Source organism: Colletotrichum abscissum (genome assembly GCF_030869225.1).
Source record: "Colletotrichum abscissum strain IMI 504890 chromosome Unknown Scaffold_1.1, whole genome shotgun sequence".
Classification (NCBI taxonomy): Eukaryota; Fungi; Ascomycota; class Sordariomycetes; order Glomerellales; family Glomerellaceae; genus Colletotrichum; species Colletotrichum abscissum.
The window spans coordinates 430195-457670 of NW_026849987.1; the positions used below are offsets into that span (position 1 = coordinate 430195).

The 27476-nt window shown below is 52.0% G+C and overlaps 11 protein-coding genes across 11 annotated transcripts; 5 read left to right on the plus strand and 6 right to left on the minus strand.

Moving 5' to 3' along the window:
- Nucleotides 1–1073: 1073 nt before the first annotated feature.
- CABS01_00126 (uncharacterized protein) lies at nt 1074–4081 on the plus strand (the record flags this gene model as incomplete). Its single annotated transcript, XM_060533509.1, has 3 exons — nt 1074–3262; nt 3343–3767; nt 3822–4081. 3 exons carry the CDS (start codon nt 1074–1076, stop codon nt 4079–4081), a joined length of 2874 nt encoding a protein of 957 aa, XP_060406023.1.
- A 752-nt stretch (nt 4082–4833) lies between these two features.
- CABS01_00127 (MBOAT family protein) lies at nt 4834–6797 on the minus strand (the record flags this gene model as incomplete). Its single annotated transcript, XM_060533510.1, has 5 exons — nt 4834–5264; nt 5333–6354; nt 6438–6537; nt 6630–6674; nt 6776–6797. The coding sequence occupies 5 exons, from the start codon at nt 6795–6797 to the stop codon at nt 4834–4836; spliced, it is 1620 nt and encodes a 539-aa protein (XP_060406024.1).
- A 1781-nt stretch (nt 6798–8578) lies between these two features.
- CABS01_00128 (UDP-galactose transporter) lies at nt 8579–9913 on the minus strand (the record flags this gene model as incomplete). Its single annotated transcript, XM_060533511.1, has 4 exons — nt 8579–9012; nt 9078–9458; nt 9511–9601; nt 9665–9913. 4 exons carry the CDS (start codon nt 9911–9913, stop codon nt 8579–8581), a joined length of 1155 nt encoding a protein of 384 aa, XP_060406025.1.
- Nucleotides 9914–11179: 1266 nt separating this feature from the next.
- On the plus strand, nt 11180–12004 carry CABS01_00129 (dephospho-CoA kinase; the record flags this gene model as incomplete). The annotated part of the gene is made up of 1 exon (XM_060533512.1): nt 11180–12004. The coding sequence occupies one exon, from the start codon at nt 11180–11182 to the stop codon at nt 12002–12004; it is 825 nt and encodes a 274-aa protein (XP_060406026.1).
- A 660-nt stretch (nt 12005–12664) lies between these two features.
- On the minus strand, nt 12665–13782 carry CABS01_00130 (short-chain dehydrogenase; the record flags this gene model as incomplete). The annotated part of the gene is made up of 2 exons (XM_060533513.1): nt 12665–13600; nt 13660–13782. The coding sequence occupies 2 exons, from the start codon at nt 13780–13782 to the stop codon at nt 12665–12667; spliced, it is 1059 nt and encodes a 352-aa protein (XP_060406027.1).
- A 568-nt stretch (nt 13783–14350) lies between these two features.
- CABS01_00131 (ARD/ARD' family protein) lies at nt 14351–15614 on the minus strand (the record flags this gene model as incomplete). Its single annotated transcript, XM_060533514.1, has 5 exons — nt 14351–14639; nt 14891–15012; nt 15063–15122; nt 15178–15489; nt 15585–15614. The coding sequence occupies 5 exons, from the start codon at nt 15612–15614 to the stop codon at nt 14351–14353; spliced, it is 813 nt and encodes a 270-aa protein (XP_060406028.1).
- An 838-nt stretch (nt 15615–16452) lies between these two features.
- On the minus strand, nt 16453–17314 carry CABS01_00132 (Der1-like family protein; the record flags this gene model as incomplete). Its single annotated transcript, XM_060533515.1, has 2 exons — nt 16453–17010; nt 17135–17314. The coding sequence occupies 2 exons, from the start codon at nt 17312–17314 to the stop codon at nt 16453–16455; spliced, it is 738 nt and encodes a 245-aa protein (XP_060406029.1).
- A 1136-nt stretch (nt 17315–18450) lies between these two features.
- Nucleotides 18451–18962, plus strand: CABS01_00133 (histone H3-like centromeric protein cse-4; the record flags this gene model as incomplete). The annotated part of the gene is made up of 3 exons (XM_060533516.1): nt 18451–18514; nt 18566–18690; nt 18747–18962. 3 exons carry the CDS (start codon nt 18451–18453, stop codon nt 18960–18962), a joined length of 405 nt encoding a protein of 134 aa, XP_060406030.1.
- Nucleotides 18963–19919: 957 nt separating this feature from the next.
- Nucleotides 19920–20501, plus strand: CABS01_00134 (FUN14 family protein; the record flags this gene model as incomplete). Its single annotated transcript, XM_060533517.1, has 3 exons — nt 19920–20142; nt 20194–20273; nt 20352–20501. The coding sequence occupies 3 exons, from the start codon at nt 19920–19922 to the stop codon at nt 20499–20501; spliced, it is 453 nt and encodes a 150-aa protein (XP_060406031.1).
- Nucleotides 20502–20512: 11 nt separating this feature from the next.
- Nucleotides 20513–22784, minus strand: CABS01_00135 (metallopeptidase family M24; the record flags this gene model as incomplete). The annotated part of the gene is made up of 4 exons (XM_060533518.1): nt 20513–20938; nt 21001–21262; nt 21364–22453; nt 22538–22784. 4 exons carry the CDS (start codon nt 22782–22784, stop codon nt 20513–20515), a joined length of 2025 nt encoding a protein of 674 aa, XP_060406032.1.
- A 1132-nt stretch (nt 22785–23916) lies between these two features.
- Nucleotides 23917–27469, plus strand: CABS01_00136 (uncharacterized protein; the record flags this gene model as incomplete). The annotated part of the gene is made up of 7 exons (XM_060533519.1): nt 23917–23958; nt 24016–24197; nt 24300–24343; nt 24776–26638; nt 26694–26878; nt 26933–27205; nt 27260–27469. 7 exons carry the CDS (start codon nt 23917–23919, stop codon nt 27467–27469), a joined length of 2799 nt encoding a protein of 932 aa, XP_060406033.1.
- Nucleotides 27470–27476: the final 7 nt, after the last annotated feature.

The following is a 27476-nucleotide window of genomic DNA, read 5'->3' on the forward strand; positions in this document are numbered from 1 at the left end:
CCCAAGGTACCTTAATGTCGTCTGTCCGCCGTCGTGGTGTCTTTTCTGGTCTTCTACTCCTCTTCCTGCGCTCCCGAAATTCTTTCCCTTTCCCCCTTCCTTTTCGCCCTCTGTCTCTCTCCTCCCCCGGCCCTGTGGTCCATCTTTCGTCGTGCTTGCCGACGTCTTTTTCTTGTCTCGTCTTTTCAATTGCATCTCAAGGCCATTTCGCCTGTAATAATCTCACACTCTCATTTATCGTCTCTCGTGACGTCTTTTCTTTGCCTTTTCCCTTGTTCTTCTTCATTGTCACACTCTTTTATACCTATAGTACATTATCTTACACATCTCCGAATCCAGTCAATCACTCACTCATTTCACCAAATTTTGGCCGCCGCGGCTACTCCACACGCAACAACATAAACCACCAACGAAGAATTCCACTCAATCCACGCGCCATCCATCCATCGACGACACTCTCTCAACCAACACACATTCACACACCTGTTAGGTATCTTAATGAAGAAAAGCGGCCTTCTCATGCATTTGGAGCATTTTCATCTGGACCACTCCACTCGAGTCGAAGCAACACGGAACCTCTCAAGCTTAACGACCACATTGGACGTCTTGTACTCGACCAAATCTATTTCGACGGAATCCCCTTCGGAATTTTCGAAATACCACCACGAATTCTGACTGCCCGGAGCTAGAGCTACAACTACAACAGCCAACTACTTCCACACACCCTTCTCCACGGCGCTGCATGACCTCGAGAGCCGGAATTCGCACAATCAAAGCCAACTGTGATTGTTTCTCATCCTACCTTTAATTCGAGATAGCTAGAGCACAGACCGGATCGGTGTCCGTCACCTTCGTCACCCCCAGCTGTGCTGGTCTCGAGTCAGCCGCTCCGAGAATTCCATTGCGCTCGGCCCCCGCCTGCTCCCGCAACCGCCCTATCCCGTTAAGCTTGGGTGCCACTCGCACTCCATGGCTCGGATAACCCACGCCGACAAAGACTACCCGCCTCGACCCTTACGCTTGTCTGCGAAAGCCACCGGTTTCTCCTCCCTCCCGCATCCACCTCACGGAGCATGTCCGGCTCCGGGTCCGGGTCTGGGAGCCCCTCTCGGGGCAGCCCTTCCCGGTCCCAACGGAGGCCGTTGCATGAGCGCTCCAATTCCCAGTCTAATTCCCTAGCCATCCGCATCGTCCCCTACAGCCCGCCTCGTCCAAGCCACAAAAATCGAGACTCAACCGCCTCAGCTTCGTCATCACGCACCCCCACATCGACGACCGCACTGCTATCTCCCAACCCATCAGGTTACGATCACACCAGCTATTCATGGACCGACGACCGCACCGCCAGCCGCGCCAGCGATCGCTACTCCCACAGACGGTCTCACTCTTCCAGCACACGAACCTCAGTGCTATCGCCAGCCTCCTCAACCTTCCCATTGGTGAGCGCCAAGGATAGCGGTGTTTCAGGCTCGAAACTGCGATCCGACTCTTTGCCCGGCGACGAATCGTCCCCCACCACCCCTGTCCCTACCACTCCACCACATCAGACCGATATTTCCCACGTTAATGCACGATCCCGGTCTACCCAACGCAGCGCCGACAATGAGCCTGTCACACCCTCAGCGAAGCGCCCCTTGTCCCGCCGTCGCAATCTCATTACGCTCAACGCCGATGGCAAGACCTTTTCCCTATTGCCTCAGGGGCAGCGGGCCGGAACCCAAGGAGACCACGCCTCTAGCACCGCCCCAAGGTTATCACTTTCGACTACCGCCTCGCATGAGCGCCTTTCAGACGCCTTCAGTGAAAATCGTCCCAGCTCAACCGTGACTTCCTACCCGGATCAAAGCTTCGCTTCCACGTTGACCCCGGCATCCTCGACCACGCAATTAGCAGGTGATTCTATTACCAGCACAGCCGGGTCTTCGTCGTCTCCCTGGAACTATCGAATGGTTGGTGGCCTACGCAAGGTTCCCAACACTCCCGATCTCAAGCAGAAGCAGAAGTCGACGCTACTCTACCCGGAATCCGATCCAGCCTCATCGTACCTGTCATCCCCATCAGGTTCTCGACTCGCGCCGCTGCCAGAGGCGCCAATCGCTGCTGATTCGTCTGAATCCTCCGAGCCCCACGATTTGCAGCCCAAAACCTCCTTTCAGTCATCCGTCACTGCGTCCACGACTTCAGAAAAGACGAACTACAAAGTCTACGGCTCCAATTCTCCCCAAGCGACCGACACCGACAGCGTTTTACATGCGCCATCAACGACCTCCGAGACAACAAACTACAAGGTATTCAGTTCCAGCTTACCTTCTTCTCCCGAGCGGGAGGAGTCGTTGCAACCGCCATCCTCGAGCCACTCCAACTACGTAGTCCTTGGCCGGTCTTCGCCTCCAGAACCATCTTCTGCCGAGAGAAGTCCTCCAAAAACGGCCGATAGCGACCAGAATTACGTTGTGCTCGGCGCATCGTCCCCAGCACCATCTTCCGTCGCCTCTAGCCGCCGTTCCCGTATCAGGCCCGAGTACTCGCAGGAAAGCCTTTTGGTGGCTCCGCTGAAACCCTACAAGGCGAAGAAGAGGACCAACGAAAGGTTTGGATACTACAAGTCGCGTTCGAGGGATTCCTTGCGTCGTGCAGCGTCGGTGAAGTCGATTTCCGGCTCGCTCACTCTCGAAGCAGCCCAGAGTTTCCTCGCCTCGCCTGCTGCGTTCTATCGATCCCGTGTTCTGGCCAGCCAGCCAGGTCGGCAGCCTGACGCGCAAGCTGCGCCAACGGAACCCGCCCCCATTTCTGTTCCTGCTGAATCCCATATGACCACTCATCCTCACCAATGGAGCTCACAACTATCCACCGTGATTTCGGAGAGTGAGGGGGACAGCGAGCCTCCCTCACGCTCCGTGTCCCCATGGTCTGTACCTGGGAGACGGGGTAGCATACCGTTGAGCAGCCATAGCCGGCAGATGCTTAGCATTTCGTCGTCGCTAGCTGCAAATGAGGAGCGCTCACTCTCTCACTCAAGATCCTTCACGGACTCTCTGGAACGCCCTCAAGCTACACACAGCAGAGGGAATACGCTTCGCATGGTCAGCGATCGAGACGAACATGGCGACGGTCTGGCAGAGCTGAACCAGCTACATCAACGGCCTTCGCGGACCGGCCTTTCAAGCTTCTTCTCGAGTTCCTCGTCAGACCGGAACCTCCACTCCTCCAGTAGCTCCCGTGCGAACAGTCTGAACTCGGCGTCCATTCCCGCTTGGGCCAAGTAAGTCGACCCGATGTCCTGCAGGAAGCATTATGATACCGGTAATTGGACCTCAAGCTAACATACTCGCCTACCTGTAGATTCTACTACGGAAGCGGAGAACGTCGATTCCTTGCCAGCTCTGGAGACTCAATTATGTCAGATCCGAATGATAGCCGGCCACCAAGCTCATTCCAAAGCCGTTCCCCCAGCGTTGAACAGCTTGCCATGAACATCTATAGCCCCAGGCGACGGCCAAGGGAGGTAAACCTTGCCAACCCTCGGCCACTGTCAGATGTCGGCTCCATGGAAATCGGCCAAGCACCGTTCACAGACAACCGAATGCGCAGCGGGTTAAGGAAGAAGACATCCAGCATCTGGTCACCCCACTTGCGGCGTGATCAGAGGGCTGGTCGTCACAGCATCTGGGAACCACCTTCTATGACGTGGTCAGCCGAGACGAGCATGCTGGGGAAGCGAAACGTGCAGGTTGCTTTCTTCGCTCTGGGATTCATCTTCCCATTCGGTGAGACACTCCTACTCAACGGCACTGTATTGACACAAGGCTAATCTGAGCCAGCATGGATGATTGCTGCCTTCCTTCCGCTACCCCCGGACCCTCAAGCTGAGATGGCCGAGCGCGACCCACGATCAAGCCTGTTGGACGAAGAACGAGACCTTCCTCGGCGAGTTGCAGCGGTTGACGAGACTCTTTTCCAAAGCGCCCGTTGGTGGCGTGCTCTTAATCGGTACATGTCCGTCATTGGTCTTCTAGTCGTTGGCGCCATTGCGGCTCTCGTTGTCGTCGGCGTAAAGCAAGGCTGGGGCCAAATGGTGTAGCTGCCTACTCCATGCCGCCTCCTTTCTAACTGTATGCACCACCTCAAATAAAGGGATATGGTGCCCGAACACGCCGCGGTACACAGCTTTCGGCCCCAGCAACAAACGAGTATTCACCAAAAGCATCATCGGCCGTTGAAATCCAGCGCATCGGCAGCACGATTGGGGTAACGACTTAATCCCTTCACGAATCTACGACATCATTTATTCTTTTTCTCATATAGACATGCACATACCAAGTTTTCTCGGCGGCCGACCATCTGGCCATTTCTATCATCTAGTCTAATGGCTCCGCACAACAACGACGGTTGCTAGCCATGCAGTTCGCTGTAATTGTACACCTGGCCAGACTGGGCCATACCCTTGATGACAACATGATGGCATTTCCTTCTGATTTTCTCTCGTTGGGCGACTTGGATTGCTTGACGATACCCCCCTTGGCTTTACACGGGAGTCAAACATGCTGGGACTGGTGTTGGGTGATTGGAGACGACTGAGCCAGACAGTGGCATCACGTTACTATTGTGGGATATAGACATCATATTATAATGGTTTAGTTTTAGATCTGCATAGCCTGAAATGTCTAATGACCTGCCCTTGTAGGGCAGCTTGCAACCCAACGCCTCGCCCATTTCGCGACTTTGACAACGGCTCTAGGCCCATTAACGCTGTTTTCATGTATGCAGGAACAAAGGCCGCTTTGGATGAAGACGGGAACAATTGTCTGCAAAGATGCCGCCCTTTCCCAATCTTCAAGTAGCTTTGCTTCTCTGTCTGGCTTCCACTTCGGCTTTGATTTCCTCCATGGCCTCGTCGATCTCTCGCTGAGGGTCCGCCGACACGCCCAAGACTGGTTCCCGGCCTGTAAGACTGTCTTGGCTCAAGGTACGGGTCAGCTTGGCACCGCCTTTGCCTTGACGTGCCTCGAGTTGCTTGCGAAGGATTTGTTTTGCCGGAGAGGCAAAGAAGGCCATGGAAAGCGCAGTGCCGACAATGGTATAGAAGTAAACACGAGCCCAGACCTGGACCGAGCCGGAGAACTCTAGAACAAGGAATGGAGTGACAACGAAGGACATGCCGATTTGAGTAACGAAAAGCGAGAGGACGTCGTAGTAGACCTTGTTGGAAGTAGGCGCACCACTGGCCGCGTCGAGGAAAAAAGCGCGAAAGTAGCGGCGATAGTCTATCATAAATGTTAGTCGATCATGCACTCTTCTAAGCCTACAGTAGCTCTCTCGTAGGTGTACTTACTCTTGGCTACAGTTTGAATGAAGCTGGCTAGGATGAAGCTCATGTAATAGCCAGGATAAAAGCCGTGCCAGAGGGCACTAGTACTGAATGTGAGAAGGCTGGCACGGAATCCTGGCTTTTTCCCAATAGGCGTAACCCGAAGGTATACGTAGTTCCTCAACCAATTATTGGTGTTGATGTTCCAGTTGCCAAGGTAGGCGCGCGTGTTCTGGGCTGTCTCGACGCCCCAGGGGTTGATGTTTTGTAACCTGTTCCATGATACTTTACCGGTGACAGGATCAACACCGTTATAGCCCAGGCCGGCCAAAATACAAGCGCCCTCGGTCAGGCACCAAACTCCATAGTATTTCAAACGAGCGGTAAATCCGACCATGTGAAGAATCCATACCCTGTGGAAGAACCCATGATCCATATACGAAGGACTCGTTAAGTAGGTGATTGGGTAGTAACCAGAGAGAATCATGAAAAGTGCAATCCACCCCAGACCACTGGCCGCTTTCAAAGTAGCAGGTGTCCCACTGCGAGGGATCTTCCTCTTCTTCCTGACAGGAGGCTTCTTTGAGGGGTCGACTTGGGCCGGAAGGTCAAACATTGTAGTGTCTATCCATTTGCGATAGTCGGTGTAGTCAAAAGCAGGTCCGGCGAAGAGCGAAGGAAAGAAGAGTACGTATCCAGCATAGTCCATCATACTGGGTAGCTCGATCAGTCTTCTCTCTTTCTGGTACTCGGATACCTGGTCGTCCGGGAGCTGACCGTCCGCGACGTTCCAGCAGAAACCGCTAAGCTTCATCAAAAGCACCATCTGGGCGCCAGTGATATCGACGGAAGACGGGCTATTGGCCACCTGACGAGCGATGTGACTTATGGACATGTGGCCCATGAGAAATGTGAAGCCGACCCATGGCATGAATGGGCTGGTACGCATATACTTCGCAATGCTGTAGATGCCGGCAGAGGCGATAGCAAGGGTGCGTACTCCATCCCACAAATCGAAAAGCCCGACCAGATAGAAAGTAGAGGTGCTAGTCCAAGAGTCGAAGCGTCAGCCACAAGACCGGTTGGAATAGACAAAGAAAACAGCTTGGGTATCTGCTGGGTAGCATACCTTATTATGAAGAGGTTTTTGAGGTCAGGCCTGGAGTCGGGAACTCGTTTGAGCAAGCCGGCTAACGGATATGATATGAGGAACGAAAAGACGAGCTTGACTGGGAAGTCGTGGTGTCAGTGTTGGTGCTCTATTAGGGACGGGGGTTCGTAGAGCTTCGCTATGTAGCCGAGCTTGATGGGAGGGACCGACGTTCGTCTGGAGATGCGCCGATGCGAGAAGCAAGAAGCTCGAAAGCTACAGAGGCAAGCAAACGTTAGCAAGAGAGGCTCCAGTAGTGGAAGAAGCCGGCATAGGCAGAATGAACAAGTCGTTAGTCGAGGGTGCATATTACGTACGCTTATGAATGAAGGGCAACATGTTGGCTAGAACTGCCGCTGCCACTTATCGAATAGATCCGAAAACGACGACAAAGTGCAAGGCTAACTTGCAATAGGAAAAGGCGATGAAGATACGCTTAGTCCATATCTTCTTGGAGATGAGTTAGAGGAGAAGCGAAACACCGAGAGGTGGAGGCTCGGAGAGATCGAGTTTGCGCCGAGGGAAAATAAGCAATTAGTTGGGGAGCTGTCGAATGAGGGTTTTTGACTTTGGTGATGGATGTTGGGATCATGTGGCGGCGTGCCAACTTCGGATGGCGGGACGGGAGCTAAAGCAGGCAAGAGACAGCTGGTTATGCCAACACAGCTATGATTGCGGATCGTCCTAAGAAGAAAAATCGAACAGCAGTTTCGTGTGACGGCTGAAATGGCACGTGGACCTGTTGGCGATGGGCCATTCTTAGATCGCAAGGGGGAGGGGACGGTAAAGGCATCCCCTGGAACCCCCACTAACTAAACGATGCGAACGGATTTTCTTGTCTCCCCTCCTCCAGAAGAAACCTTAAACTTCATAAAGAGAGAAGAGTGCAACGAGAGGAATTTTAGTTCATCGTCAATCCTTTTTTTTTTCTCTAAAAATTAAGAAGGATTTCTTAAAATAGTAAAGAAAATATTATTTATTTATAAGTATTTTTTATTATTTTTTATTATAAATATTTAACTCATAAAATGAGTTGTAACACGTATACTTTGTATATTATTAATAAAAAAAAAGAAAACTTTAAATTATTAGTTTAATAAACCTATACTACTCTAAGTTTGCCTTGAGTGGCTTTCCGAGGCTACGCTAGAGGAAGCTTGGAGGAGTGTCAGGATGCTCTCTGCCACATGCCTCAGCTGCCCACCCTAACGTACATACTGTGGAGTGTGATGTCACGGGTCCTGATGGCTGGTAACTACCTCAGGTATGTTCTACTTCATACAGTTCTACAGGGGAGCCCAACGTGCATCAGTTCCAAGCTTTTCAACAAGAACCACCGTTGCTTCCTCCCTCACCTAAGATGGGGAAGTTGCGTGACGAGTTACTTTAGAGTAGCCTAGCAGCTCAGGTGCGGAAGATACCTAGGTAGTCAAGCCATCTGACAAACACATGCCGATGGCTCGCGTTTCTCTCTTGAGGACCGTTTACTACTTCAAACCCCACGAAGCAAGCTGCACTCCTCTAAGCTTTGACGTGGGTACGTGGGGCGATGTCAGCGTTGCAATTTTCTTCAACCGATTGGGGCGCCTCGGTATGTTCAGCATCTCAACCAAACTCACCGCCACATCTTGTTGAATCAAATCGTTAAAATGGATCGCAGATATGTCGCCCCCCTGCCGACCAATTCACAACGGGAATGTTGTCAGGGCCCTCGCGGAATCAGTGTCATGGCATTACAACATTGCTACATCGTCCATAGTACTGTACTATCGTTCCACATTCATTTCGTCAGCAAACGAAATGCTGCAGTATTCTAACACGCCTTTTCGTATCTTGTCATCTCGTGCTTCTCCTTGTTCCGCTCTTCCGCCCACACCTCAAAGGCTGAAGCATGCATCGCGGCACAGGTTTTCTTGTCTATGCTGATCTCAAGAGCAGAGCGAAGCCGAACCTGGCCGAGTTCACATGCTATTGTGCCCTCGGCCATCACTCCTGCACGGCTGTCCAAAATGGGATAGATGACGGCCGTCATCAGCGTGCCACCAACACAAGGTTCTCACGCGGATAAGCTACGCCCAAAACTTGCCTCTATTCCGGCAACCTTTCCATACTGGCAGCCACTACTTGTTCGCATCCCTATTGCTTTGCGAGCTCGCGCTCATAGGTTGTGTCGTCGGCAATGACATCTTGGAAGCCTCCGTCTGACGGATTCTTGCCCACGCGTAGACAATACCGCTGATGAAGCCAACAACAATAGCCGACACACTGCCAAATGTGACAGGGGCGTCGAAAAAGACCAGACCACTGATGGCAATGGGAAGCTTGTTGAGTGCGCCAACCACAGAGTATGTCGTTGACGAGGTGACACGAATGCACCATGCAGAGCAGTAGGAGATGAAGATGGCGCAGAGTCCCGAATAGATCATGCCGACAAACAGGCTGTTGCGCGACTCGACGGGGAAGTTCTTCTCGATGTTTGCCGAAGACCAGTCCTCGGCAAGGAATGTGCAAACGATGAGGACGGGAATCGTCAAAAGGTTGTTGTAGAACATGGCTTTATAACACACTCGTCAGTAAATTCTGCCAATTAGGAACGCCTGGATGTTCAGGGTAACCCACTGTCCCAGTCCTTGAAGTTCATCTTCTTGATAACTTTGCGCATGCCCAGCACATAGGCCGCAGTGCAGCAAACGTTCATGCCCATCCACGCGTACCCAGCGTTCAAGGTCGAAACGGCGGCAGAGGCTTCGGCAGACTGCGATCCACCTCCAAGAGCATGCTGGACATCAGCCCAGGCGGCAACAACGGAGCTGAGGACCATCAGGCCAAACGAGAGAAGGGCAAGAGGGCTGACACTGCCGCCGAACCACAAAACCTCGCCGTACGCGATGACGATGATGGTCAAGTTCTTGAAGATGGTGTATACCGGCACAGAGAGAAATTGCAAGGCCTTGGTGCCCGTGTAAATCATGCCAACCAGGAGGAGTGCGATAGGGAACCCTGCAGATAGTAAGCTTTGGCCGATGCCTGCATCACGTGAGACGAGACCAACATTTCTTTGCCTTGTCAGTGTCGAATGGCGCCAGGTTCGTAATCATTCCGAGGTTCTTGCACACGATAATGGTAAGGATGCACACGATGGACTGGATAAGAGGGCTGAGTTAGAGGTAGTCGCGACTGGGGATTTGCCTTTGGATAGAACGCACCTGGACAGCAAGGTAAAGAAAGTTGAGGTTCCAGAACTGGCCTGAAACGACGTATTTGTTGACGACGGTCATGCTGATGGAAGAGAAGCAGTAGGCGAGAATGGCAGCGCCGGGACTGTTGTCAATCTTGCTGATTGGCGATCCAAGAGTAGGACGCGGCCTTGGGGGAGGCCGAGCCAGAAAGCCATCCTTCTCTCCAAATGACTCGGAGGAGCGGAGCTCGTAATCCTCGTTCTTCTTGTCCGTCATGATGGCGCTCGGTGTACAACTGTCTGGACGGTATATCAAATTGGCAGTAGAAGCAAGCTGGCTTCAATAGGTTTGGCGCAGGATGCAGCCGTGGAGCTTGCGAATGCGCCGAGATTCGGTAACGGGGAGAGTCGTGTATGACCGGCCTCGCAACTGCGACGAGGTAGAAGGTAGTGATGGGTTGATCGAGTCGTAGCTGCGGTCCTTCACGCTTCGTTGTTTGCGGACGCGGTGATCTGGCTCTAGGGGAAGCGTTGTTGAAGATCTGGGGTTAAGAAAGAAAACGGAGGTTAAGGGGGTCAAAGGCTCTTGGGCATTAATTAGAACGGACGGGACGGGAACGCAGGGGAACACGCGTGCGCCTACCCATCAAGGGTCACGGAATTTCACCTCAGATTGGATGGCCTTAGTGCTTTCTACAGGCCAGGTGGAGAATCTCGGGGCACGTAAGCTCTCCAAATACCGCCCGCGACAGCCCAGTCAAGGAGCCATGAAAGTATCTTTGGTAAGAAGGGATGAATGCAAGGGACCACTAGACACCTGGCAGACCCAGGGGTGCACCATTCCAATTCGACCACAGGGCACACAGTAAGGGAAAGTGCCACGCTGCCTCACCCTGTCCAGTTTTTTTTGTCTGGGTTTTTTTTCCTTTGCTTTTTTCCTTGTTCTTCAGAATTACATAAGGCAAGACCGCAAGGTTGGCCCCTGGCGCTGTCTTTCGGGATGGTGCCTACCTATCCGTATATGCCTAGGTACGTGAGATAGCTCCCAAGGTCACCTCAACCCCAGGGGCCAGTGTACCGACCTGAACGAAGGCCAGCGTTTTTCTCGTCCCGTCAAGAAAGAATTGTATGATTTCTGCGCAAGCCAAGATAATTTGACAACCAAAGTCGCCAAAAGTTCATTACGTTGCCAAGGTACCAAGTTCCTTCAATCGCGCTCTCTTTCAGTTATGCTTGGCACCGAAACTGCAAAGTGAATGTCAATTGGCTGACGCATGGGTAGTCGTACCCCAAGCTCATGTACCTGCCCTGTGCTTTCCTTCTTCCTCGACTCGAAATAACCTCGGATCCATCATCAGTCCACCCCCACTATCGCCATTAACGACCTGAACTTCATCCCTCTTCCCGTCCCAGCTCCCGCATTTCCAATTTAATACCGTGGCGCCGATATCGAACCCATCGCATTTGTCGCCGGGGCTCGCATTTAAATTTCGGAAGAAGAGGCCAATCCGAAATCACGCCCTGAAACGGGGATTCTCTCACAATGCTCTTCATCGGTCTTACGGGCTCCATTGCAACGGGCAAGTCAACCGTTTCCTCCATCCTCTCCAAGCCCCCTTACTCCATTCCCCTCATCGATGCCGATGTCCTCGCGAGGAAAGTCGTTGAACCCGGATCAAAGGGATATGCCGCCATCGTGAAGCATTTCCTCCCCACAACCCCGGACCTCCTCGTCCCGGTCTCAGAGACCATGCCCGAGGCCGGGCCCGACGGCAAAGGTCGACCACTCAACCGACCCGCCCTCGGCAAGCGCGTCTTTGGCGACACGGAAGAGCTCAAAAAGGACCGTGCCGTACTCAACGGCATTGTTCACCCCGCCGTTCGCTCTGAGATGTACAAGGCCATTCTCCGTGCCTATGTCACCGGTCACTGGGCTGTTCTCCTCGACGTTCCCCTGTTATTCGAAAGCAGCCTCGACCGCCTCTGCGGCACCGTTTTTGTCGTTGCTGTCAAGGACCCCGAGGTACAGATGCAGCGTCTCATGGCCCGCGATCCTCATCTCAGCCGCGAAGACGCCGAGAACCGCGTGCTCAGCCAGACGGATGTGAGGCTCAAGGCACGGAGATGTGAAGCCAGAGGTGAGGGCAAGGGCGTCGTACTATGGAATGATGGCTCCAAGGAAGACTTGAAGAGAGACATCGGCGAGGCTATCCGTCACGTTCAGGCCTCCAGCCCAGTATGGTGGAGTTGGCTGCTTCTGGCGTGTCCACCAGCAGCGGCAGCCCTTGGGGCCTGGCGGTTTTGGCAAAATGTTCGCATCAATAAGGCATGGTCGGAGCAGGAAAGAATTGAGAAGGCAAAGTTGTAGGCTGAGCCTCAACAACACAGTACAGTTCCCGGTGACCTCATCACCAGGCTCACTCATGATCTTGAATGAAGGCAAGCGTCTCATGGGTTTTCGGTCACATATGCGAGCTTCATTGCCCCGTTTCATCGCTGCGGCATGTCTAAAAGCACAACTGCTTGCTGAATAAGACGGGTGAGAAGATGGCACCCAGAGGCGTCCAATGGCGAGGCTCCCAGATGTTGGCAACAATACGTACTTCCAAGGCCCTCTCCCGTCGTCAGCCGCCCTGTAGAATCGAAGATGACGTGTAGGCAGAGATAAGAGTACCCCCAACGCTGGTTCTTCAAAGCAGGCGAAAGAGACTCGCGTGTATCATGGGGACAACTTCAAGGACCTGCAAGTACGGACGGGTACTTTGCCAACGTCAGCTTCATTCAACAGATGCCTCGTCTGTCTGGTCTTGCAGTCTTCTCTTCTGTGATTTGTTTTCGCTTTCCATCACTTCAAAGGGTTTCCCCTGCTCTCTTGTAGAAGAATGTCCCCGATGTCTGGCAAAGCTTGAAGCACCGAGGACTCTTTGCGCATTGGAGTCTACGAGAGACAGCACCCACCACTCGCATCTTTGCCGTTGACACAGAAAAACAAAGAACTCAAAATTCACTCAGACTCAGTACACAACTCCTACGCAGTTACCTGGCCAGGCGCATCCTGCCCAGAGTCGGCCATGCTTTCATCTTGATCTGCTTGCGCCTCCTTTCCCTCCCCTTCATCAGGCGGAGCGGGGAAATTTAGATGTTTCCAATCCTCCAATTCTTCGGTGACGGACCGCAGCCTATCACGAATACTCTCTATTGCATAGCTCCCCAGAAGGAGCCGCAGCGGGGGATACGAGCAATGAGCTAGTTGCCAGACGAGCTCCGCACACTTGACGGCGCTTGTCGGCTGCCGGTCACCGAGCCACTGAACCATTCTTTTGGCATGCAACGCTGGTGATGTTGCCTGTGCGTAGGCATCGCTCGCAGGTTTGATGAGGAAATGACCCCAGGTTGGTAACGGTGTTGCAAGGGTATCTGGCTCGTCCCTTCTGACGAACCCCGGCTCTACGAGTGTTGCCTTGACGTTGAATGAGTCTGTCTCGTAAAGCATAGCTTCTATGAGTCCCTCGACGGCGTATTTGGTAGCACAATAGGGGCCGAGGCCTGGAACACCCAGAGCTCCTGACGTCGAGCTGAAAATCAGGTAGCGGCCGCCGTTCTGTTGGCGAAAGTAAGGTAGGCTGGCTTGGATAATGTTCAAAGTGCCCATGAAGTTCGTCTCGAACTGATTGCGGATTTCGTGCTCATCCTGGTCCTCACATGCTCCAATTACGCCATAGCCAGAACAGTTGGCTACGACGTCAAATCGCTGGAACCGCTCCAAGGTCCGTTCAATGACCCGCGCTACCGAGTCTCTCGCTCGAACGTCACACAGCATCCCCAAGCAATTTTCATTGTCCTGCTGTGCTACCATTTCCTCCGGTGTCGTCTCGAACACACGGCCCACGGAAGTGACGAGATCTCCTTTGGACAAGGCGGACTTGACAAGAGATCTACCCATGTGGCCGGTTCCACCAAATACCTGCACAGGAAGTGCTCAGTCAATGTCAGAAAGTAACATTAGGGTGTCCCATCACTTACAACCCAGACCAACTGCTTCCTCTCGCCTTCAAGTTGTGGTGGATCACAGCTAGCTGGGAGTTGAAGCTTCACTCTTGACGGTCCATCCGCGGGAGTCGCGCTGTTCTCGCTACACACGTCCATCGCGCTCGTTTCACAGTCGCTGGGTGGTATTACGAGCTCTACGTAGCTCTGCTGATAAGCTCGCGGCCTCTTGGCAGTCGGTATGGAAGCAGTCTTCAGAGGGGCAATCGTTGCAGCTCGTTCGTTACGGAAGAGAGCTATTAGATGCAATATTGATGGTAAGATGGAAGAAAAGGGAACGGTAAAATGCCGGTGGCTTTAGGAAGTGAAGATATCCGAGCCATTAAATCAATATAGAGCAAGACGAGGTATGGAGAAGAAACGTAAATCGAATGCGAGATTTCAGCTTGCTCAGTGCATCCACCTGTGAGACGAAGTGAAGGTCGAGGTAAGAATTGGTGGCCTTGGGAAAGGCCTACCCGGGCGAGGTACTTTTGCCTGCTCCAATGATACCGAGACCGATGAGGGTGTGGTTGTTGAAGGCCGCAAGGTGACCAGTGCTGATTGCTGGATGAACCCGGTGATTTCGGTAGATGAGAACTGGTATATCCGTACCCCACTTCCCCATATCCCCTTCTTAATCCCGGTACATGCATGAGCGGCTGGGTAACCGTATAACGGTATGTCTCTATGCATCTAAAATTGGCTTCTGATGCCAAGTTTCACGATCCTCAGCCACGGGATGGATGTCGGATGATTCTCGCGTCGCCTCCTCATGACCGCCAAGGTAGGTAGGAAGGTAGTGCTGGATGAGCCACTCCCATTCTCCGCTGGCTACTGGTTCCAGCAGAGCAGTGATTGTTCTTACGGGTGAGCGGCCGTTCACCGTTGGCATCTTGGGGTTGGCAAGCCGGTCTTCATTTGATGGAGGAATTAGACAATAGGGACAAATCTCGTCAGATCTCGTCATATTTGCGCTGTGCAGTAGATGGAGATGTCAGCATAGGCATTACCCAGTCTAGCGCCTGTCTGCCAAGTCGTACATTAGTCAAAGAGGTGCCTTCGTAACGAGACTTGCTGTACTCGGAAACATGATTAGAGTGCAAAGGATCCCGCAAGTGGCACGAATCATCTCCATACTCCCACTAGATATCTTATCCACCTGCTTCGCTCATGCCCACAGACTCTCCCCCATGTACCGTGTCCTTAGCTGGTTGTTCATGCTGACACGCCGTTCTGAAGGTATTGCTCAACATATTCTTTCCTGTGCGGGTTCACATCAAGGTCCTTCGTCCTGTTCAAAGGGGTCCACTTGGGCTCATCCTTGAAGAGCCTCATTGCCTTGATGTACTTTGGACTGTTAGCAAACTACATAACCTCTGAATACATGCACTGCTTACGTTAGACTCGTCGGTTGTGAAGCGGTGGTAGATGCCAGGAGGCAGGATAATTAAGTCGTCCTGCCAATGGTCAGCTGGTTGCAGCGCCATTTGCCGACGAACATGGCGATGTTACCTTCTCAACACGGATACGAACCCAAGCGTCATCGGCGCTTCTGACGTCAAAGAAACCTTGACCGTCACGAACATAACGAATTTCCTCATCCTCGTGCAAGTGCTCGTGGAAGAAAGATTTGACCTTTTCCTCATAGATCTCGCCCATCTTCTCTGGCGACACAACAATCTCGTCTCGGTTCCTATAGCCGCGGTCCGAAGCCAGCTGGTTGACACCATCCAGATTAGGGATTTGGTGGTAAAAGACACCAAGCTTCTTCAGATCTTCGACAGTAACCTCCTTGCCAGAGTCATGTGCCAGGCGCTGGTCACCCTATGGTGTCGTTGATAGTCAGTGATGGATTACTACCGAGGACTCGAGCTTTGGTCATTTTAGACATTTTAAAGAAAGGCTTCTTCTCAACTTACATCAAGGCCGTCATACCAATAAGCCCTCATGTTGGTGAGTGAGTAATGTATCGCAAGCCTGAGAGCTGTGCGTAAATGAGACTCAGAGGTTTTGTATGCCTGTATAGATGGCACTGTGAGTACTTTGTATCAAGAGTATTCCGCAAAGTAGAATATCAAAAGGTTCTGTGGTCAGCAGTATTGAGTTGGTGTTATTTCGATTGCGCTTTGGAGGCAGTAGGTAATGAGGTCGGTTTCACTTTTTGTATTTGAAATGACGCAATTGGCTCAGAAGGTGGGGTCATCAGAAGAGGTGCTGGAAATGAAGCGTGTCGTTGTCCGTCCGGCCTTACCTCTACTTGTACATAGATAAGTCAGGTTGCACGTGGGCGGGGCTGCCATAAGGTAGGTCATTCCGGCTGGAACCCACCATCGGCGCGCGGCAGCCCGGCCTTCCTTTGCGACCGCGCGTGGAAGTCAAGACGGCCAGAGTCAGAGCCAGAACCATCGCCCGAAATGTGAATTGGCTATCTCAAGGTACTTGAGGAAAAAGCAATGCTAGTCAAAGCATCTTGAATCACGACACATTAGAATGGGAAACACACGTTGCAAAGAGAACATGGATAACAATACATGACATTCTTACGTTGACCTGTGCTTTCGCCTGGGACAACTGTCGGGCGTGGAAGTCAGCTCTAAGGTATCTATGCTTATGGCGAATTCAAGCCTGAGGTGCTTCGTTGATGAAAATCATGCATGGGTACAAAGACATATGCCGCTTAATGGCGATATTGATACCCCAACGCCAAGAACAATGCAAATGTTGCTAATCCCACCAGCTTTTCCCATCTTCTTTTTCGTCCCCAATAGATTTGCCCAACATGTCCCATCATCGAACGTCAGCAGCAAGCTCTGGCCCTCCGGCAATGGCAATCTCATTGTTGATGCCATCAGCTGTTTCCTCCACCTGACGTCTCTCAAACAGCCTCCTCCACCAGCTTGGAGGGTCGAATGGACGCGACCCATTGTGCAAAGGCGGGTATACATCAGTAAAGAAGTACCAGATGTGACCGATCACCACGCCCATAATTTCATCCTTGGGAATAGAGCCATGGAGGATAAGACTGAAGGCCATCAGAACCCACGGTAGGTAGGGGGCTGTGAAGACCAGCAGTCCAAGAAAGCTCAATCTCGTATCCGGGTTACGCCGCGACCAAATATAAACGAGAGTTGAAGAGAGTGGGTGGCCCAAGAACGGCATCGAGACCATTGGCGACAAGAGAAGAAGACTCGCCATGGAATAAACGAGCAACCAGGAAAAGTGTGCTGGGGAGCGGCCAGAGGACTCTTCGAGTAACCGCGCGTAGCGCTGAAGGAAGTAGACATGGAATAGCAGATCGAGCGAGAATGGGCCGAAGTAGAGGAACGTAGTAAGAAGACGCCAGTACTATGAGGACATTCAGAGTGATCAGCAATAGTTCGAATGTCTTCGGGGGAGAGAACTAGACTGTGGTGGGGTTGCAATCATCGCCAACATATCAATAAATGAAGAATGGAAGAATTAGGCGAACCTGGGATTTGGCGAAGACAGCGCGAAAGCTGTAAAACAACTGAAAGGGAGTGACCATTTGACATTGTACGAGAGCGCTAGTCAGAACGGTAGCAGTCGTCCACCATCTGGTGCAAATGGGCATTTCCCAGAACCACGTCTCAAGGGGGAATCGGCCCCCGTCACCCATCATCTGGTCCATGCTGCGTAACGAACTGGGATGAGAGTGCTTCAGAGGCGAAGATTCGTCGGCAAAGAAGTTGCCCTCATTGCCTGCCGTGCCGGAGCTTTGCGGAAATCGAAGGGCGTGAAGTGCCGTCTAAGTATCTTGGTCGTCTGAGAGTGTAGCTAGGTTGAGGGGTTGCAAAAGCGTCGGGGAGGACGGATAACACTACGTTTGCGATGCTTGTCGATAGAAGAGACCAAGCGACTGGCCGTGACTACACGGAGGGACGAAGTTGAATCGGCAATAAATCGTCAGATACGTCGCCGGCTTGGGAAGTGACTGAGGTTAGAGAGGGTGGGAGCACGACTGCATGTAGTCAAGTTACAAGTCTGGAGAGGTGGCCTCTGAGTAACGTAGGTAGGTACCTAGCGGGTAGGAATTACCTAGGTAGGCACGGTCGGCACCTTGAGCGCTGACGAACGGTTGATGCCGGTCAATTTATTGCTGGAGGTGAAGTGGGGAGTGGGGACAGCTTGGCAACCAGTACTTAGCAACAGTAATCAGCCCCTTGTAAACTGGTGCCGTTCCTTCCCACAAGGTACCTTATTCGCGTACTTGTATATCCACCTCACATTACCTAGCGCTTCACGTGCCATCAGTAAACCCACAGCTATGGAAAGGGACCGCATCAGCCTCACAGTGCCGACTCACACAGACAGCCCTGCACAGCAAGTGGTGCAGTACGCGTAAAGTGGCCTGGCGTAGCCAGGACACGCGTTAAGAAACACGCGAAACGCGTCCCGATCGATTTCCCTTGAAAATCGCGGGGCTGGTAGCGCACTACGGTTCAGGTCCTATCGGAATGGGAGAGTAGCTCAATTACTTTCGTTATTCCTTCAACACCACCATTATCACCTCCGAGCTACAATCTCGTCCCGGCTTCTAATCCGTCAAACATAATAGATGAAGCTCAGTTGACCTTCATTATTCTGTCCCTACTGTCGCAATCCCAATTGAGACTTTTCCTACGCTGCCCTCACTCTCGCAACCTTGTCTTGGCTATCGCACTTGTCCGGCCCTCCTTTGGACATCCACTTCGCCCCTTTAGTCAAAATAAGGATCCCCCGAGCAGACCTCTGCAAAACAGACTTCGGAAAACGCTATTCATCGCCATGCCTCCGAAGAAGAGACAGTCGGACGTTGTGCGTCGCAAATCGCGACAGAGCGATGTCCAACGTAAAGATTATGCTTCCCCGGTCGTGTAGGACGGGTGCTGACGAGGAGCAGCTGGCGATCCGATCCCCAATCGAGGCAAGCGACGCTACAGACCAGGGACGGTTGCTCTTAGGGAGATTCGGAGATACCAAAATGGCACCGACCTTCTGCTGCGACGTCTTCCCTTCTCACGTCTAGTACGTTCAGACCCAGTCAATACTCTAGGACACGACAGGCTAACCGTTCTCTCTAGGTTCGTGAAATTGCCGAGTCGGTAAGGCCTCGAGGCGAAGCTATGCGATGGCAGTCACAAGCAATACAAGCACTGCAAGAAGCTGCCGAGGCTTTCTTGGTTCACCTTTTCGAAGATACAAATCTCTGTGCAATCCATGCTAAGAGGGTGACCATCATGCAAAAGGATATCCAGCTTGCAAGGCGCATTCGCGGCGTATGGGGTGGCCTCGGCTGAAGTTACCAAGGTTAACGAGGACTATTGATATATGGGGCTTCTGACGATCACCGAGCCGCCTTGGTGAATACCTGGGGTCGCTCTCTGGGCGTTGCTCGCTATATTTGCGAACACGCGGGATCCTCCCTACGAGGTGTATAATTTCTCTGGCTTCTGTTTCTGTTATATCATGGTTGTGCGGATACCCTTTCTGGGATGGCGGTTTCTTCTTGAGATTTTATAGGGGGTGGGGAGTTCGTGGCGTTGGCGATGCTTCTTTGTTACTTGAATGTCAACACCTTTTGGGATGGCCATGCGGTGTGACTTGAAGGAAGGTTACGTCAGAGGACAGGAAAACACCAAGGCACTGAGGCACCAATCCTTGACGCCCTCGAGTAACGAGGTCCTTCGAATTAGCAACCAGACATAATCATCAGTGGAAACACATGCAACAGCGTGATCAAGTTGCTTGGCATGTCTCCAAGTACCTCGATACCAAGCTTAGTTAGGTTCCAACTCACGGTTCCTAAGGTGCCTAGGTTACGTAGCTAATGGCGCATCGGCGATATAGGTCACCAAGCTTGCCAGGTATACCTGGTTCCTCAACTCGTTTCCGCAATCTACGCTCCAGACTGCCACGTTTATAACGCACGTCAGGGGCGTATCTGAGGTTGTCATGTTGGAAGTCGCCCGACCAAAATGCCTGTATTCAACTGTACCTCATTCGCAAGGTCATGGAATGTACCGTGCCTCAGGTGCTTATGTAAAGAAGAGCAACAAAAGTATGAGACTAGTAGTGCCTTACCTAATGGAGGGTAAATCAATGATCGTAAGGGCACGTAAGAAAGGTGCATAATGAGCGTGCCAAGGTACGACTCTTCGTTTACAAACTTATTCTCAATTAGTCTCTCCCACCTTCCTCCACCACATGCAGCAACGTTGGTTGACTTCGCTTTCCATCTGAGCTGAAACGTTCCCATGAGCGGCCTCCTTTCAGCAAGATTCGCCGGTCGGCGCCTGGCTTGGCCGGTCGGCGCTGGCTTTTGCGTCACCTACTCACTTGTCTACCGACAAACGCCTGGGAACTTTGGCTCTCATCTCACCTCAACCGCGGCATCGCCCAATCGCGCGCAAGATCGCCGTTCATTTGGGAGCTTGAATCCAGAATCGATGAGACAGCTTTCGCGCGGTAGCATCTATGGTATGAGAATTATATATCCCGAACGGGTATGTCTTGTTAATATTGGTATAGGATTTGGAGTTGGACTTCTCGTCGGCTTTCTATCTCACACTCTGGCTCTCCTTACCGGCCTAGCCATGTTCACCATTTACGTACTTGCTGCCGCTCCCCAGGGAACTCACTCGTCGGGTTATAGTTATTTGAATTTGGTGCTAACAATCGTTCCATAGCTTGCGCATCGATATGGCTTGGACTTGCCCCAGCTTCTCGGCTTGAAGAAACATCTAAACAAGGCCATTCTGACAAAGCCTTTCCACAATGCTGTTTTCCGGCTATCTTTCGCAGCTACCTTTACTCTCGCCGCCTTTGTCCGCTTTTAGGTCTGATAACCTCAGAAAGGTTGCGTCTCCCGTGTCAGCCACGCTAGGGTCAAGGGGTCGTTCTGGAAATAATCCTTCGTTTTCTGGAAGATTTCCGCATTGTGCTTGTTTAGCCACGCTTTCTCTTCCACTGTCAAGAGACTGGGGTCAATCAAATTTTGGCAGTATGGGACCATAGTGACGTGCTCGAAGCCCAAGTAGGGCTTGTCGCCAAAAGAATGCTTTGTCTTGACTTCGGTTACCATTGCGACATTCTCGATCCGAATGCCATATGACCCGTCCTCGTAGAATCCTGGCTCGATAGACACTACGTTGCCTGGTGCAAGAGCGACTTCGGCAAACTGGACTCTGGTGCCGATACCGATAGGGCCCTCATGTACGTTGAGGTACGACCCAACACCATGACCAGTTCCATGACGGTAGTCGAGGCCCTCTCTCTGAGGCGCAAGCAGTGTTAATTAACCATCTCTGCTGGTCAAGGCTGCGATTTAATACGTACCCATAGGTGCTGGCGAGCCAAGCAGTCAAGCGCAAAGCCAGTTGTGCCCTTGGGAAATATCGCAGTGTCCAGCGCAATGTTCCCCTTAAGCACCAAGGTATAGGCGAGCTTCTCCGCTTCCGTAGGTTGTCCGAAGTGCAAAGTCCTTGTTGTGTCGGTAGTTCCGTCGAGGTACTGCGCACCAGAGTCGCACAGGTAAATGGCATTGGGGTCAATGGTGCTGCATGCCCCTCGCTCCGGCTTATAGTGAATCACAGCGGCGCTGGAGAGATATCAGCAAGAGTTGGGATGATTGGTGTCTCATGGTGCCGCCATAGCCCAGGTAGAATATGTTCACTAGAGGCAAGAGAAGTCCAAACTTACTTCGCACCGGTCGATGAAATGGTGTCAAATGACAAGCCAACGTAATCTTTCTGCTTTGCACGCAGTTGTTCGAGTTTGTCGCCTGCCTCAACTTCGTCCAACTTCACTTTCTTGGCCACAAGCTGGTCTTCCAGCCAAGAAAAGTACTCGATCAAAGCAGCGCCATCACGAATGTGACAAGCCCTCATACCAGCCATCTCGTTCTTATTCTTGACAGCCTTAGAGTCCCCGATAGGACTTCTTACCTCGTCAACTTGACCGTCTCCGCCCAGGGAGCGCTTCAATGCCCAAGATGCCTTGTTGGAGATCATGAACCTCTGAGATGTAGTTCCAGTTGCTGACTCGGTCGATTTAACCTCGGATCGTAAAGCGTCAATTGCATCGAAGATGGCTTCGTAAGGCTTGACAGCGACGTCATTCTCCGCAAGATAATCCTGAGTCTCTTTTCCAAGCTTAGTATCGTCAACATAAAGGGTTGCTGAATCGGGAGTAATGATTGCATATGAGAAGAAGACGGGGTTGTAGGGAATGTCGTCGCCGCGGAGATTGAAGAGCCAGGCAACCTCGTCGAGCATTGACACAACAAAGGCAGGTGAGTTCTTCTTTTCCAGCTCTTGGCGTAAGTCCTTGAGCTTGCTCTTGACGTCCTTGCCATTGAACCTCTCGGGCAGCACTTTGACGGGGTTCTTGGGGCGAGCCGGGCGATTAGCAGCCCACACAAGATCCACCAAGTTGTCATCCAAAGGCAGCAGATCACTACCGCCAGATCTCTTGACCTTTTCAGCGAGTTTCTTGGCTACGGAGCCTGTGATGAGTTTGGCGTCAACACCGACAACCTTGCCACCAGTAGACTGTTCAGCAGACCATTCTTGCCATGTAGGAACATATTGGAGACCTTGTTTCAGGAGCAACCAGTTTTGATCAAGCTGCTTCGAAGCTTGGTTGAAGTATCTTCCGTCGGTAGCCAGCGCAGCCTTGTCCAAGGTTACGACAGCGCAGCCGGCAGAGCCACTGAAACCAGAGATAAATTCCCGGCGAGCATCGCAGCCAGCGATGTATTCGGAGGCATGGGAGTCTTCAGAGGGGATGACTACACATAGAAGAACAGGGAATCAGTGACGACGCTACAACAACGCAACCGGCAGAAAACTGGCTTGCAGTGATTTGTCCATACCGTAAACGTCGACCTTGCGCTCCTTCATCAGCTCTCTGAGCCTTGAGAGGCGGCTGGTTGTGTCAATTCGCTCCATATCTAGGGCTGGGATTTGGTGTAATGCTCGATGGCCAAGGCCAGGAGAAGATATATGAAAGCCGGCGGATGATGCAGCGGGCGGGGGCCAGACGCTGACGCTGCTTGTAGGGAATCGATAGCTGGTTCGGCAGACAAGACAAAGGGCAGGGCGAAGACTGGTCCTGAGCATGAGGAGGGAATGCTGGAGGTACGACCAGGACGGTGGGCGCGTGTGGTCAATTTCACTGGGAAGCGGAGGTTAAGGCAAAGGTAAATGGGATACCCGATGTGGCTTGACCTGCGCGGGGACAACTAACTCCACGGGCAGCGTCGGGACAAGTAAGGTAGGTAGGCACGTACGCAGGTAATGGAAGGAGCTGACTGTGACGACTCCACGTTTGGAAAATGCTGCAGCTCAGGTCAGGCCTGGGTACAGTAGGTAGTCCTGCCTAGCTACCTGATAGTGTGGGCCTGGACGACAGATACATACAAATGCACACCAGCTCTCCTTCCACAAAAGTGAGTAGTGCCCCGCACCAGCTCATGTTCAGACCTGAGGGAGGGGCAGATTCCGTTACTGCCCGCCCTTCTGTGTGGTACCTTAAGACAGCGGGGGCCTGTGTAATAGGCAGCTGGAGCAGGTGGCGTGGTGAGATGGCACGTGGGTGTCATGGACAGGTACCAAGGCACCATGTTAAGTGCATATATACCTTAATTAGGTAAGTAAGTCGGTTACTGTCGAATGCCTTAGGTGAATACATATGTCTTGCACAGAGTTATCTACCAGTTGCCTACTTCCCAAGACTTTTAGTCGCCTTAATCGCATAAACGGACTATGAGCTGCCATTCTTGCCAATGGAAGGGGATTATTTTGGATACTTAGGCGTCATTATTGTGACTTGTTCGCAGGTAATGCCAGGTTATCCGTAGAAATTAAAACACTAAATCTTCTTCTATCCGTGACACCTTGTATCACTGTCTTTCTCTTTCATCTTCCCTTCCAATAGAAAAAGACGTTGTCCGTTCTTCACCAGGTTACTTTGTCGCTCGTGTCATTTGGTCCTCCAGGCGACCCGACCCACCCTCATCTTCTCCGAGCTTTCTTACGCTTCACTTTGGGCACTCGGCCTGCATTTTATGTTTACCCAGAGCCTCAACTTCAAATTGTGACGCTCAACCATAGTTCCAAGCTCTGACGCCGCCATCCATCCTGCGCCTGCCTCTTCACGTCGAAGCACATCTTCATCATTGAGGAGATAGTTGAGTGTCAACATGAGAACAAAATCGACAAACATTTAAGTGCTTCATCCTTTCTCGCAAACATGGAACCACAGCTGCCATCTACCATACAAGAGGCAGAAGCCGTAAGTCTCGTACCCACCCTTGGCAAGGTAGTGACTATGCTGACAGTCGCCTCGCAGTTAGTACTGGCTCTCTATGAACCGTCTCCTCCTGAGACCATTGCGCGCATCCAAGAGACGCTTCATCGCATGCAAAGATCCCCTTCCGGCTGGTGGATCGCCCGTGATCTCTTGGGCTATGCAGACGACAAGGTCAAGTTCTTCGGTGCCCTCACCCTGATTGTCAAGCTTAACACCGAAAGGTTGTATACCACCTCTCAATTTGGCCAGCACCGCCACTAATATCGAGATCAGCTCCTCGCTGTCAAAGGAAGATGCATCAGAATTGCTACAAAATCTCATAGGCTGGTTTGTCAGGTCTCTGGACGACGGCTCCGGAGCCATGGTCGTTAGGAAGCTATCCGCAGCTTTGGTAACCTTTTTCTTATGCTTTCCCACCCAGTGGGGGCTTTGCATCCGTCACCTCTGTCTCTCTCTGTCCGAAGGTGTAGCATTGCCCCAAGACCGAGTCGATGAAACCATCGATTTATCGAGCGTCCTGCAAACACTCCAGCCTCGAAACTTCCAGGCCGCACTATGGTTCTCAGGAGCACTAATAGACGAAGCAACGAAAGTGGAAATGAACTCAGCAAAACAGTGAGCATTGCAGCCTTTCTGATCCTGGTCTGTTCACTAACGGCGCGGAAGCATGGGTTTATATGAAAATCTCACGCGCAATGTTCCAGATGCTATGGCTCTCATGTCCCACGGATTTTTACGCCGAAGATCTTCAGATCCAATGAGCCACAGCTTACAGAAAGACACCATAACTTGTCTACAGGTAGGCAGTCACCTCGTTTATCCAATCGCGTGAATGCCTCATCTTTAGGGACAAGTTGCTCACCACACATCGTCCAGTCGTGGGTTTGGTTCTCTCAGAGGGTTTCAGCGCACAACGACGAGCTTGTCCACGCTCTTCGGGCCCTGGTTCAGCCTACGATCACAGCTTTGTGCGATAACGAATTGTACGAGGGGGCCGTGGAGTTGCTCTCCGAAATTCTGTCAAACTACTCGGGCTTCTTGACAGATGAACATTACGAATCCCTCTTTTCTCTTTTCGAGACCCAGTGGTCTCATGAGCGATACCAGCGTCTTGTCCAAGGGGACTTCGACTTTGATTCCGTTCAATTCGGGCAGCTCATGATCGCTCTTGGCGATTCCAAGGTTGAGGATCTCATTCACGGTGTGGATGCCCGCTCATCGCGTTTTGTCGCACATCTTCGTGGGCTCCTCTCTGCCCAGGGATATCCTGTCAGCGAGGACAAGATTTTCGTCCCGGCCCTCGAGTTCTGGTCCACCTATGTTGAGACATTAACAGACTGCATTTACTCGGAGGAAGAGGGCTCAAAGGAATGGGTCTCTACGGCTACATCCCACGTTCTGGAAGCTATATCGACTGTGTGGCAACGAATTGCATACCCACCTGCCAGTGTTCTTGCTGATTGGGATTCGGTTGACCGCGCCGGTTTTGGCGATGCAAGGAAGGATGTTGCTGACCTTCTTCAATCGACCTTTACCGTGACTGGACCTCCCTTAATCTCAACTTTCGCCAATCTGACTCTTCAGTCGTTGTCACCAAACTCTTCGTCTGATCTTGAAGCTGCAACGTTCTGTCTTGGATCCCTCGCCGATTGCGTAACTGGAGATGCCAGGTGCGACGAAAGCCTCAGAGCTGTTTTCTCCTCACCACTATTCGACCTTCTTCAGACATCGGGTTCGTCTATGCCAGGTCGCACTCGCCAGACCTGTATATCCCTGATTGAAAGATACTCCGATTACTTTGAGCGCGAGACCCAAAGCCTTCCAGCTGCACTGAATTTGCTGTTCTCTGTCCTTGCAGATCCCTTACTAGCTGGGCCGGCCGCCAAATCCATTTTACAGCTTTGTTCCTCGTCACGCTCCATCCTGGCATCGGAGGCAAGCGCATTCCTCAGTCAATATGAGGGTATTGCCGCACAAAGTCAGCTGGACTGTCTGGCTGTTGAGCGAATCATGGGAGCCATAGCCGCTGTCATCCAAGCCGTCCCAGATGAGAGCACCAAGTTCGACCATATTAACTTCTTACTCTCGTTCGTCCAGAAAGATGCTCGCTTGTCAATGCATCTATTGTCCTTGCCCAGACTCCAGAGCGACGCATCAGGCAGCGGAACAGACATTCATCGCTGCCCGACGCTAGGCGATCCGTCGGAACTTCCCCTGCACATGGCCTTGAAAGCTCTGAGATGCCTCATAGGCATTGGTAAAGGTCTACAGGCTCCGGGCGACGTGCCTTTCGACCTGGACAGTGAGAAGGATATCCCGGCGACCGACAGCTCCTCCAGACTCGGCCATTTGCAGTCTGGAATCATGTCAATGATAGTACAGCTTCAGAGAGCGTTCCCACAGAGCGACGAAATTTCCGAGAGCATTTGCACCATTTTCCGATCGGGGTTTTCCGAGTCGGACGCTGGCCCATTCGTTTTCCCTCCAGGGCTGGTATGCGACTACCTCACTGAACAGACACCTCAAACACCTCGAATTGGCTACTTTGTGAACACTGCTTGTTCTTTTCTTAGTTCACTAAGAAATATGAAGAGCGGTGATGTGGATGAAGTAAGGACGAAACTTCTCCGATGGGTCATTACTTTACTACAGCAACAACCAGGTAAGATCGCATTGGTTTCGATTCCAGGACCACGCTCACGATTTTGACGTAACAGAGCCAGATAATGATGTAGAGTTGGCGCAGAACGGCATTGAATTTACGAACCGCTTGATCTCGCGGGAGCCTGCGTCGCTTTTCCGACCGGATTGCCTTCCTCTTACGGAGTTTTTCTTCATCTACGCCTTGCGGATCCTAGATGGGCGCGAGCCACTACCCAAAGCTGCAGCTGCGGATTTCTGGGTTTGTTCGCCAACTCAGAGACATACGACACTCAATTGTACTGACCAGCACTAGGCCACGTTCATGGCTCTGAAGCCCGCAGATGCGACGATAGATCACGCGATAGCTCAGTTAGGCCCATTGCTGGCCCAGTCCATCGTTCGTAACATCGGCGGAACTGCCTCAAGGAGCGAACTCGACAGATTAAGTGAGCCTCTGAAAAAGATGGTCAGCAATCAAGCCAAAGCTCGCAATTGGCTCGAGCAAGCTTTGTCGGACCCATCATTCCCAAGCCAGCAGCTAGCTGGCGATGAAAAAGCGGTTTTTCTTAAGAAAATCATGAAGTGGGTTTGACTTTCTTCGTTGAGAGTGTGGGAATGTATCACTGACCATCTCTGACAGTCTTCGTGGAGCGAGGGGTACCAATCAGGTGGTGCGAGACTTTTGGCTTGCTGCGCGAGGCTCAAACTTCGCCTATGCCTCGTGAAGAGCATGTTCGAGAACATGGAATCCAAGAGGCAATGCCTCAACAGCCCACCGGCGTTTCTCCTACACCCAGAAATGACTCCCAGTAACGATGCACAACATTGTGGTTCGCGAAATGAGAAGTAATGATACA